This window comes from Lontra canadensis, unplaced genomic scaffold, assembly GCF_010015895.1.
Source record: "Lontra canadensis isolate GAN:19392208 unplaced genomic scaffold, GSC_riverotter_1.0 scaffold41, whole genome shotgun sequence".
NCBI lineage: Eukaryota > Metazoa > Chordata > Mammalia > Carnivora > Mustelidae > Lontra > Lontra canadensis.
Genome location: NW_022631035.1, coordinates 17,882,020 through 17,894,447, shown reverse-complemented (window position 1 = coordinate 17,894,447; position 12,428 = coordinate 17,882,020). Strand labels below are relative to the sequence as shown.

Here is a 12,428-nt window from a genome sequence, read left to right as displayed (position 1 = left end):
ACACCGCCAGTGCCCCAGTGTCGCACTGCACGTGGCCGGCACACGTCACTTACGGGGGTTACCATACACAGTTGGGGTGCCTCCAGCAGTGTAGGCAAGAGTGGAGACAAGGTGTCCTCTGCTTCTGTTGGCTTGCTCTCCCAAAGCCCAGTGACCTCCCCACACTCAACTTTGCAGCCTTCTGGGCAGAAACAAAACCTTGAAGAGGAAGAAAGTGGGGAACTGGGGCTGTGAAGGGTACCTCCTTCTCTTTAAGGGCCCAAGAAGACTCCTGATTAATTTACCCCAACACCACAGGACTCTCACTGTGCCTCCCCCCCACCCCCCAGAAACCCATGGCCCATACTGTCCCCTGGAGCACAGGCTATTGCAGCCAGATGTGGCGTGCCTGTCCACTACAGCGGCAGGCTTTGCTCAGACCCACAGATCACTGTGCCTGGCTCTGGAAGTCTCTTGAATGTGAGCAGCTTGAGGCAGAACCATTCAGTGTAGGTGGGACTCCCCAGAACTGTGCTGCTCCTTTCCATTCAGAACCGAGGAGCAGCCCAGAGCAAAGACTCCTCTTCCTGGAATAGGAAAGTCACTGATCTGGTTTTAACATTCCTCGATTTAGGTCTGCCAGGCCAGAGTCCTCAAAGGTGGAAAGTGGGAATTTGGATTAGGAGTCGGGAGACTTGGCTCATTGCCTGGTCTGGACCACTTAGCGGCCGTGAGCCCTTGGGCAGGTCACGGAACATTTTAGGTTTCATTTCCTCTTCTATAAAATGGGCAAACACCACTTGTTCCCCTCTACTCAGACAAGGCAGGGAGGGTAAATGGGCTCGTTGAGTAGCCAGAGTGGGGGAAAAGCCACTTTGTCAGGACTGGGATTCTTCGGGGCAGTGGGGGGGGGGGGGGCAGGCCCTCCCTTCTCCTCTCCCTGCCCCCGACGGTATTCAAAATGGAAGTTCTCTGTGTTTCAGGAAGTTTCGTCCCTTCCACCATCAATTTAAGTCCTTTCCTGAAGTTTCTTTTCTGGGACCCAAAGATGCAAGTCCCTTTGAGGCCGCGACGACCCCGGGCAGCTCGCATCGCACCAGGTGGGTGTTGCTGGTCTGAGTGCCAAGGGCGAGCTGCGGGCCAGGCCCTTCCCCCACCGGGGAGCCTGCTGGTCCTGTTTGGGGAATGGCCATGTGTTCGCTCCTGAGGCAAAGTCTATTCTGGACACTTCACCCAGAGAAGAGAGGTACTAGGCATCTTCATCCGTTTTACTTGGTGTTCTCCATCCCTACGAAGGAAATTGACTTGGGTCCAAAGGGCCATAGGCTGGTTTCTAAAACTCGCATCTACACTCCACCTTCATCAGAGTGCCCTTGGCTTCCATTAAAAATGCAGGTTCTCAGGCTCCACGTGCCACCACATAGTCTCATGATGGAGCCTTCAGAACTGTGCTCTTGTGGGCAGCTGGGCGGCTCCCTGGGTGATCTCTGTGCACATCCGAGTTGGAGGCCTCTCGGGCCTGACGTCAGGAATAACTTGGGGGCAGGGAATCCGGGGACCTGCTGCATTGGGTGGCCCAGAGTGGCTTGTAGGCCTGTGGGTGTTCCTCCTCTGCAGACGGGTGAGAATTGGAAGCTTCCCTGAGCAGAGTGCAGAAGGGATGTGGCCTGGACCATATGCTTCCTTGGACCCCCTTCTAACTGCTGTGTCACAGGGTTAGCTCACAGACCAGGGAACTAGGGCAGGCAGGCTCTCAGCATGCGAGTTCCCAGGGCAAGGGGGGGCCTGTGGGTCCCCCCAGCAGACAGAGACCATGAGCAAGCCGAGGTGACAGCTCGGTGCCCTGTGTACCTTTCCCACAAGGCGCAAGGGATACCCGTAGGCGGTGCTGGGCCTGGGATAGCTGCAGATAGCAGAGGAGCGGAGGTTGTAAAGGAAGGACGGTGAAGCATTGGTGTCTGCGTGGGAGAAGTATAGTGAGAGAGTGGCCCGGGTTGGGGAAGGGGGGAGGAAATCTGAGAGGTAAGGTTTAATTTTTTTCATTTAAAAATTATTATATTTTGGTTCCAAATTCAAGAGTTACAGAGGGTGGTTTTGTTTTGTTTTTTAGATTTTATTTATTTGTCAGCACAAGCAGGGTGAGCCCCAGGCAGAGGGAGAAGCAGGCTTCCCTCTGAGCAGGAAGCCCAATGCAGGTGACCCGAGCTGAAGGCAGACGCTCAACTGACCGAGCCACCCAGGTTTCCCAAGAATCACAAAAGGTTTAAAGTGAAAGGTCTGGGGTGCCTGGGTAGCTCAGTGGTTAAGCTTCTGCCTTCGGCTCAGGGTATGTTCCCGGGGTCCTGGGATCGAGCCCCATATCAGGCTCCCTGCTCAGCGGAAAGCCTGACTTCTCCCTCTCCCACTCCCCCTGCTGTGTTCCCTCTTTCGTTCTCTCTCTCTGTCAAATAAATAAGTAAATCTTTAAAAGTATAAATAAAATAAAGTGAAAGGTCTGGGGGCACCTGGGTGGGTGGCTCAGATGGTTAAGCATCTGCCTTCGGTTCAGGTCATGATCCCAAGGGCCTGGGATCAAGCCCTGCATTGGGCTCCCTGCTCAGCAGGGAGCCTGCCTCTCCCTCTCCCTCTGCCTCTTCTGCTCATGTTCTCTCTCTGTGTCTTGAATAAATAAAATCTTTTTAAAAAACTAAAGTGAAAGGTCTCTATTCCACACCTACTCTCCCGTTTCTAGATTGTGGGTCTGTGTCCAGAGATAATTTGTGTGGGGCGCCTGGGTGGCTCCATTGGTTAAGCAACTGCCATCGGCTCAGGTCATGATCCTGGAGTCCCAGGATTGAGTCCCACATCAGGCTCTTCTCCCGCCGACCTCTCTCCTCTCATGCTCTCTCTCTCATGCTCTCTCTCTCTCTCTCTCAAATAAATAAAATCTTTTAAAAAACAAACCAAAAAAAAACATAATTTGTGTGGACAGAAGTACATTGTGTGTCCTTCACTCCTCTTCTGTAAAGAGTAGCATAACATTGGCTGGGCTAGATCTAGCCTTTTCCACTTAATGTATCCTAGATTAATTTCCCATTAGTCCCTAGAAAGCTTCCTCATTCCCTCTTAGGGCTTCAGGGTTTTCCATCAGACGGTCTCGCTGTACTTTCTGTAGCCGGTCTCTCCTTGATGGATGCTTAGATTATTTCCAGGCTTTTGCTGTTATAAATAATACTACAATGAACAATCTCATTCAGCGTATATTTGCGGACCAAATTCCTAAAAGCAGAGGTGCTGGGTCAAAGGGTTCCTGCATTTATAATGTTGATAAACGCGGCCAAATCGCTTCTCATGGGGGTGATGTCCGTGTGCCCACATGCACCCCGGCCTGCCCCCGTGCCGACCTCCGCCAGCCTGCTGGGTTAAAAACTGTGTCTTGGTGTGATCTGCATCGTCATTTTTTTTTCATTACAGATGAGGTTAAGTACATTCATATGATTTGAACATTTGAATCTCTCTCTGTGTGAACCTTCTTTTTGTCTGTCATCGGTTTTTCTTTCTTTTCTAGTTGCTTTTCTTACTGATTTGTCAGGAGCCCTCCACGTATTAGGGAAATGAGCCCTCTGTCTGTGTTATTCGTTATAAATACCCCCTCCCCTGTCTGTGATTTGTCTTTTGTTTGCATTTCCTGCCATGCATACATTTTTTTTAGATTGCATGTAGTTGAATTACCATCTTTTTTCTGCTTTCTGAATTCTCCATCCTGCTCAGAAAGTCCTTGAAGGGGACTATTTTGGACTTTGTTGAGTTTGCTCAGACAGCCAAGCAGCCGCTAAAAATACGGGCCTGAAATTAAGAAGAGTCCGGTTGGAGGAGGAGACTGGCAGGTCCTGGGCAAATGTGTCAGCTCTGCAGGGGACAAGCCGGCGGGGTAGGGGGCAGTCAGGGGAGTGGAGGGCAGGAACAGCACAGGCCCCTTGCTGCCACTGAGGCCCTGACCCTGTCATCACGTAGTGCAGAGGGATGAGGCTTCAGGGGTGAGCTCGAGCCACGTCTGTCCCAGGAGGCAATGCTGCCGCCGCCTGTCCTCACCTGTGCTTTGCCGTGTTGGGGCAGGGACAGGACGGGGTGCCCGCCGGAAGCGCTCCCCCCCCCTTCCTTGTTGCTTCTCCTGCCACCCCTGGACGAGAGGCCCGAGTGGGGGCAGGCCTGCCCATGCCTGCCGAACTGTTTTGGTCCACCCCTCTGAGGCCCCCAACCATGATCGCTTCCCCCAACCCCGCACTTTCCCCAGAGAACCCAAGGACCGCGAGCAGAGCCCACAGTCAGCCGCCCGCACCCTGCCCAGGAGGAGGAAGGGCTTCTGTGAGTGCTGCCAGGAGGCCTTCGAGGAGCTCCACGCGGTGAGCTCTCCCTGCCCAGCAGCTTTCCTGGGTCTGCTCTGCCAGCACCCTTCCCCCGCCAAGCCCCTGCCTCCCCCGCTCGTCCAGCCCTGCTCATCCCACCCTACTCCTGTCTAATGCCCTGTGCCCATCTCACCCCGGGCAGCATCTCCAGAGCCCCCGGCACCAGGGCTTTGCCTTAGAAGCCCCCCCGTACGCAGAAGTCGATCGGGTCATCGCCCAGCTGTGCCGCAGTTCTGCCGACGCCCCACCGTGGGCCGCCCTCCCCAGGTGAGCGCCCTGTGCTGGCCCTGCCCCTGTCCTCGATCCCCTGCTGCTGCCCACGATGAGGGGTTGGAGCCCTCAGTCTAGTGATACCAGGCTGCGGCGGTTTTCTCTTTTCCACCAGCTTCTGTCCTGGTTCTCTTGGGGATTGGTGGGGGTTGGGAACCCTCCATTTGTGGCTCTGGCTGATGAGGACTGGGCCCCCACCAGCACCAGCAGGGCTGTGCCTGTGGGGGTGGGGAGCGCAGCTGAGCCTTTGCTGCTCCTGGTGTGTCCCTGGGGATGTGCCTCTGTGGCCTTCTAGAAGTATCATGGGGGGCTCCTGGGTCCCTCCCAGATGGGTAAAGAGCCAGATCTCTTTGCCTTTCTAGAAGTTACCCCCCAGCCCAAAAGGATTGCAGGGGGTTTTCTAGAATCCCGGCATCCTTGGAGCCCAGCTTCCCCTGCTGCCCACCAAGGAGCTGGGGCTTCCCCTCGCAGGCCAAGTCTTCAGCTCCCTGGGCTCCACTTGGAGAGCCAGGCCTTGTGCTGCATCTTCCAGCCGCCAAAGGGCACAGCCTCCACTGCAAAGTTATTAAATGGAGCAGCCTCTAACCTGTTCCTCTGGGCAGCACTGACCACAGGCCACAGAGCCAGGAGAGGCGCAGACAGCACTGGCCATGCTGCAAGGGGAGCCCGAGAATGGGCCTTTCGTGGAGCCCCGAAGTGGGCCGCGCTCTTCAGCACACCAAACCCGCGAGGGTAGCCCTGTGCGAGCCGCGCCCCGGCCCAACCCCAGCCCCCACCCAGGAGGATCCCAGCCTACCGCCTGCTCTGGAGTGGAGCCCCGAGGCCCACTGGACATGTCTGTGCCCACAGGCAGCCGGGCTCCCCAACTTCAGATGGTGATCCTCTGTGGCCCGAGACTCTGCCTCCCAGTCAGCCCTCCCGTCCCCAGGCAACGTCTCCCAGGAGGAGAGAGGAAGACGAGCACCAGGCCCCGGGTGCCCTAGAGCCAGATGGAACAGCAAGCAGCGTGAAGCCCCCTACTGAACCCCCTGCTGAAGCTGTGGGGGCTGGCAAGATGCCAGGACCAGTAGCCAGCTGCCAGGAGCTGGGGGGACTGATGGATGTCATTGCAGACCCCCCAGGGACACCAGGGTCCACGAGCCCTGGACACCAGTGCCACCTGACAAGCTCTGGTTCTGCAGAATTCTCGCCCGGCCCGGACATGGCCCCTGGTGGCCGCAAGCGGAAGGTTCAGTTCCCCGGTGGCAATCCCGAAAAGAGGTCAGGGGTGTCCCAGCCACAGGCCTCATTCTTCGTCCTGAGAGCCAGCAGCCCTGGTGGCACCAGGACAAGCAGCAGCAGGCCTCTCCCCTCCCTTCCCCTTCCAGGCCACGAGCACAGGCCTTTGGCCTCCCTCCTCCCCTTGTGCCACCCACAGACCTGCCTCTCCCTCCCAGAGCCCTTCCCCTGGCAGGCCACGGAGAGGCCAGCAGAGTACTGGGCCACACAGCCCCCTTGGCCTGGGGGAGGATGGCCCCCGGGGATCTGAGGAGTCAGAGCGTACAGCCCCCGGCCCTGTCTGTGGCTGGCTAGCCTGTGCCCTGCTGCCCTGTGGCTCTAGGCCAGCTGTCCGCACACCTGCACCCTGCGGCTGACATGCGGGCCCCAGGAGGACCTGTGAGAGCCAGCCTGCCTCTACCCTGCCCTCCACCAGGCCTCGGAGGAGCCGGCTGTGCCTGGTGGCTCCGCCCCGCCCCCCAGCTCCCTGTCTCCCAGCACCGGCAGAGGACTGCTCCCCTAGTTCTCTGGGGCAGCAGCAGCCCCTGGCCCCAGGGCCAGAGCCACACAGAGCGCCTCAGGGCCTCACCGCAAGAGCCAGAAGAGCCCCATGGCCTGGCCTTTGATGTCCAAGTGAGCAGCTTTGGTCACGGCCAAGCTCTGTGGGGTCAACAGAGCCAGTCCACCGCTCGCCAGGTCTGTGGGTGGGGAGGACCAAGGAGTCTGGACGGGGGGCCGCCCTCTGCCTCTCCCTCCAGCCATGTCTCTACAGGGACGGCAGTCATCCAAGCCTGCCGCCCACTCCAGGAAGCAGAGGCAGGGGTGGCATAGGGAGGGACCACAAAGAGGCTGGAGCAGCAGGAGCCCTGGCCTGGCTTCCTGTCCCTCTGCAGGCACTTGCCTCGTGCAGCAAGTTTTGGTGTTCCCCACCCCCACCCCAGTTTCCCTTCCCAGGAGCATGTGGCTCTCCTGCTTTCCGAAATGCCTGTTTGTCCCCTCCCCCAGCCCCCCACGCGCGTGCACACAGAATCTCAGGAACATACGAAGCAGAGGAGGGGCGGCTGCAGCACCTCCAGAGCTCCCTCGCCCCTGCGTTTGGGGGGAGCCCAGGCACTGAATGGACCTTCACCCTGAGCCCCGGAGACGGCCAGACCCCCCCACACATCCAGGGACCCTTCTGCTTTTCCATGGCTGCCCCCCCCATCCCATTTCTGCTATGCCAGGGTCAGCGGTTCACCTGCCAACTTCTGCATCACCCTTTCCCTCCCTCCCCAAGGACCTCCCCCCATTTCTTTCAGCCAAGCCATTAATCTGGAGACAGAGATGGGTTTGCTATCGATTCTCTGGCCACTTTTTTTTTTTTTTTATTGCATTTCGCTCTGTGGTTCTTCTCACCCTTCTCTGCCTCTGTGCGTTTGTTTCTTTAAATGTTGGAGCTACAAGAAGCCTGGTGCTATGCTGTGTCTCATTTTGGAGAAGGAAGGGGGGCCTAGCTGCGGGTGAGGACCTGAGTTGTTACTTTGGAAATAGAGCAACTGTGTGTACAACCCTCCTAGAGGTCATGTTTGGCCTTTTTATGCCATTCCTGTTAAATTCCATAATTAATCTTGGTTCAGGAACTGTAAATAAATTTGTTAATAACAGATAGCAAAGGGACAGGGCTGGAGAGCGGTGTGTTGGGCCCCGATGTGCCCTGCAGTGACCCCGAGCAGGGCTGCGGACCCGGCAGACATGGACGGAGTAAGTGGCCGGCAGGATGGGAGCCCCCCACGAGTGGGACAGCATGTCAGCCGCCACCCTCCCCGCCCAGTGCCAGAGGGCTGTGGGGCGGAGGGGCTGCATCTGTCCCATCTCTGGTCACTGACTTGGTTTGGCCTGCCAAGCGGTCACCTCCAGAGGGCATGCCCACAGCCCACTGCCAAGGAAATTCCTTTGCCCTAATGAGCTTTCCTGCTAGGGGCTCTCTCTCTTGTCCCCCATTGCTTCTCCCACAACACTGCCACTCTGGATGAGAAGTTTCCCCCCACCCCTTTCTCAGACCTCTGGGATGTCCTCCTATGCTGCTCAAAGACCAACACACCCGGTGCCATCACCCTCCTCGCCATCTACCTGGAACCTCACAGGCGGCTGGCCTTCCCCTCCCAACTCAACGGTTGTGACCTTGGATATCACCTCTCAGCCAGGCCAAGGCCCAGGGCTGTCTCTCCTTATCCATGTCTCCATTCCAGCCTCCAAGATATAAATTTAGAGGGGACCCTAGGAGACCTGAGCTCAGACAGAGAGGTGCTGGCCCATATGTTAGACCATAAGTGGCTCCCTGACATGGGGACTATTCGAACCCCCTTCCACTCCTCTGCAGATGACCTTGACTCAGACCACACAGGCACTGCCTCCCCCTTCTCTCCATCCCCTTCCCACATCTGACTCTCAGTGAGGGAGCCATGTCCTCCCTGTCACCCTCCCTGCTTTCCAGTCCACCCGGGCGAGCCTTGTCAAATTCTTTCTCTGATTTGCCATCTCTTCCCTGTGCCCTAATACTCCAACCTGGAAAATACTCGCATTGATTCGGCAGGCTGCCCCCTGTTCCCCAGCTACTTCCTGCGGTCTGCAGCCACTGCCTCCATGTCTGCGCCTGCTCGCCCTTCCAAAGCCACGGAGGCTCTGCCTGAAGTGCTCCACTGGGCTTGCCCCTCCCGAGGTCACGGATAACCTGAGAATTATCAAAGTTGACCACCTCCTCTCCTTTTCCACCTTGAAACCTGGCTCCCTGCTCCGTGTCCCCCACCACCACCAGCCTGGTCCTTCCCTCCCCCAGCCTCGGGCCTCTGTACCAGCCTCATTGAGCACAGGCCTAGATGTCTACCCTGAGTCAGCTCCTGGAGCCCTAACCCGCCCTCCCGCACCCCTGCTTCCCCAACCTGGGATCTTTGTCCTCAGCCCCAGGCGTGCCCTGCTCATTCCTTTTGCAGATGGGACCAGCATTGGTACCTCCACCCTTGGCTTCCTTCTGAATTCTACTCTCCCCCTGCGCTGTGGGGAAAGGCAGGGGATCTCACCACACCCCGGCTCACACTGACTTCTGGCAAGTCCCTCGACTACTCTGGGCCTCAGTTTCTTCATGTTTCAGTGAGGGGCTTGGATGAGATGACTTCAAGGGTCCTTCTTTCCAATAATAAAATACTGATGGCCAACATGTCCCTCGTATCCCTCTGTCCTGCCACTACTACAGACCTACTTACCTAGAAACCCATTCCTCCAGCCAGGACTGCCTCCCCTTCCCACTGCGTCCCACTGTGTCCTACTGTGTCCCTCGCCTCTCCTGGCATTCTCTCCCTCTGTCCCTCAGCCTCTCCCATCAGACTCAGGTCCTGGTCCCTCCCCCTGCTGCCCGGCCTCTCCTTACAGCCTCCCAGCCTCCTCCCTGCTCTCTGCCACCTCCTGGTCCCTTGTCTGGCCACCGCGGGCACTCCAGCGCTAAAGCCACTCTCCGTCACCAACCTGGAACACCCCTTGATGACAGCAGGAACACCTTGCTCTTCAAGATCCAGGTTACATATTCCCGAGAACCCCGCAGTGTGTGCCTGCAGGCTCCACGGGCCCAAGCTCCCATCTGGGGCCTGCCCATAACTGACCTTTGGCAAGGATCCTGGGACACTTTTCTTAGTCTGAAAAATGGAGGTAATGGTAGTTTCTGCCTCACTGGGAAGTTGCAAGATTTAGATCTGTTTGTGAGGTTATAAACACGGTAACACACATAAACACTCAGCAAACTGTTCGTCTGTCCCCCCCCCCACCCCAGAACCCGTACCTGGGAGGCCTCTCCGAGCCCTCCAATAGGGCTTATTTTCACTAATGTCCCACCTTGTGACCCGCAGCCCCATCCCCAGCGTATGTTTTTTGGCTGAAGCTGCTAAGGGGGTCTGTGAGACACCCTGACTACGGGACCCCCACTTTCCAACAGCTGGTTCCCCAGAATCTGAGGAGGATCCGGGGTGAGGGGGAAAGGGACGGGGTGGGGGGGAGTGCCACACCTCCCGCCAGCATGTTGGACCGTTGGGGGCATGAATACAAACCTCCCAAAGGATGGCTGTTCCTGGGACCCCCCCCTCCACGCCTCTAATTCCTCCCTGAGCATCAAGAGATGGAAGGGTTCACAAGGACGACCGAGAGGGGGGAGCACTAGCCTTCCCTTGGGAGAGTTAGCCGGTCAGAGGGGTGGCTCTCTCCCAGTGAAAAGGACAAGATGCCAGGCTGGGATCCGGGAGGGAATAGAAGGCACTTCTGGTTCCGATGCCCTGGGCATTTCTCTGCTCTCCAGCCCTCAACATCATGTCAGCAGGGGGTCTCTCCCTGTGCTGGGTGGAGGGCCCCAAGGGCTCCCCAGCCACAAAACAGTCCCTTGGGTCTAGGACAAGGGCCACAAAGCTGGTTTTCTCCTTGGCACGTCTGGGGCCACAGGGACAGCGCGAGCCCAGGTCCAGTGACTGACCCGTGCCGCAAGCGCTGCTCTGAGAGTACTTGAGGCTGGCCCCTCATTTATCCCCCAGCAGCACTGCCAGGAGAGGCCTTTCCAACTCCCATTTCATAGGGAAGGAAACAGGCTCAGAGCAGCTGGGAGACTGGTTCCAGGTCACACAGCCTTTCACCAGGACTGGGACACCAGCTGGTTGCCTGGAGCCCTCATTTCTGCTGTTCACGGGGCTTCCCCCAGCCCCTCGCCTGGCATGGTCTCTGCTCCAGGCCTCGAAGCCTGGGCATGGGGCCTGGGCAGCCTACACTGGCAGGGATCACGCCCACCATGTCTTCCAGGATGGAGTTTTGGGGCAGAGTTTAGGAGAGGAGCCAGGGGCAGCAGACCCCCCCTCCCTTACCTGCGGCTGCTAGGACTACATCTTGGCCCCGCATCAGTCCAGCGTGGCCCCTGTGTAGGAAAATTTGAGGGAAGAACTGGCTGAAGGCCAGGACTTCAGGGAAGGAAGCCTCAGGCCTCTCGGTGGTAGAGGCTCCTGAGGGATGGCTTTGGGTGGGGACCAAAGCCTCACATTTCCCTCAGCAGGGATGACCCAGAGGGTGGCATCAAGACAGAATAGTGGCCCCCAGCCTCTGATTTCCAGAGTCCTGTCCTCCTGGGACAGAGAAGCAATGGGCAGAAGGGACCAAAAGAGCCCGCCATAGCTGTGGCCCTGGGGTAAGGCTTTTCCCAGGGAGCCCCTGCCTTGAAGAGAGGCTGCCTCGACAGCTCCTGACCTCAGGAGAGGAGGTCGAGGAGAGAAACAAACGAGCTTCTGCTGGAGAGAGACGTGCAGCTTGTAGCAGAACTGACATGGAGGACGAGAGAGAGGAGGTGGGACCTCGGGCTCGGGAGTGGGGCGTGGTCCAAGGAGGGTCAAGATCCCAGCTGGGCCTGCTTGAGGCTGCCCACCCAGGGAGATGAGGGGCTGTGGGCATCACAGGGCCATACAGAGGAGCCACCCCTGGAGCTGGCTCAGGATGTCACCGGAGAGAAGTCTGGGGGACAAGGAAGGACTCCTAGCGGAAACCCAAGGAACCAGAGCCACAGAAATCCTAGCCATGCCCCTTCACCGAGGACCCCCAGGCCACAGACTGGGTATGCCGTGTGTGGTCTTGGTCACGTCGTGAGAGGGGTCCAGACTCCCCCAGGTCCAGTGCCCCCCACTGTGAGATGACAAACCCTGCGTATCCTCTTGGGAGGCACATGGGATTGTGGCCCACTGATGTGGCCCTGGAACTGGCAGGCCAAGATGAACTCGCCCTGGGGGGCCTGGGAAGCAGGTAAGATAGATGGTCTCTCACTGCCAGCTCTTGGACTTCAGGAAGCTACCATGGGCACCTCTTTCTTGGAGCCTCTGTGTCCCCATCTGAAATGAGGAGCGCAATCTCTCCCTCCTGGCTGAGTTTCTAGGGAATATCCCACCATAGGTCCTCATTCCCGGGAGCCCCCTCATGCCTACACCCTGGAAGAGGTTTCCAAGATATCTCCAGAGTGAAGGACCAGTTGGCTCAGCCTTGCTGAACATCTGGGGCTGGAGAGGCAGGTGGTTGCTGGGGGTAGTCACCCCGGTCCCAGCACTGATGTCAGCACCTCCCAGGAAATTGCCTTCTCACCTCTCCTGGGCCCAAAATAGAGCTGGGGGGGGGGGCTGTCACGAGCCAGAGATAGCTCCCCCGTCCCTGGTAGAGTCCCTGAGTCCCTAAGGAAGCAGAGGACCCAGGAAGGGGTTCCCTGCCTCCACTCCCACCCCTCAGCTCAGTGTGGGTTCCAGGATGCTCTGGCCTTGGGCACAAGGTCATGGTGGGACCTCACCAGCCGTGTACATGCCCTACCACTCCCCATCCATCTCAGGTCTCTGGTTCTTGGAATTCCTAGCAGAGATCAGAGAACCCAGCCCCCAGTATGGGGACCCATCTTACTCCGGAGCCCTTGAGCCGAGCTGGGGGGCACAGGGAGAGAGGAAGTTTGGAAGGTCAGGTGGTTTGCACACAGGGCAACCTACTCTGACCAGAGCAGGGAAGCTG

At 57.9% G+C, this 12,428-nt stretch overlaps 1 protein-coding gene across 1 annotated transcript in view; it reads left to right on the top strand.

Annotated features, from left to right (window-relative positions):
* Positions 1 to 7,259, top strand: part of DBF4B (DBF4 zinc finger B) — a 31,923-nt gene extending 24,664 nt beyond the window's left edge. Inside the window, 5 exon segments of the mRNA XM_032871032.1 lie at positions 963 to 1,079; positions 4,253 to 4,361; positions 4,507 to 4,631; positions 5,484 to 6,153; positions 6,155 to 7,259. Of these exon segments, the coding sequence (XP_032726923.1) occupies positions 963 to 1,079; positions 4,253 to 4,361; positions 4,507 to 4,631; positions 5,484 to 6,153; positions 6,155 to 6,268 (1,135 nt within the window). The 3' untranslated portion in view covers positions 6,269 to 7,259.
* Positions 7,260 to 12,428: the final 5,169 nt, after the last annotated feature.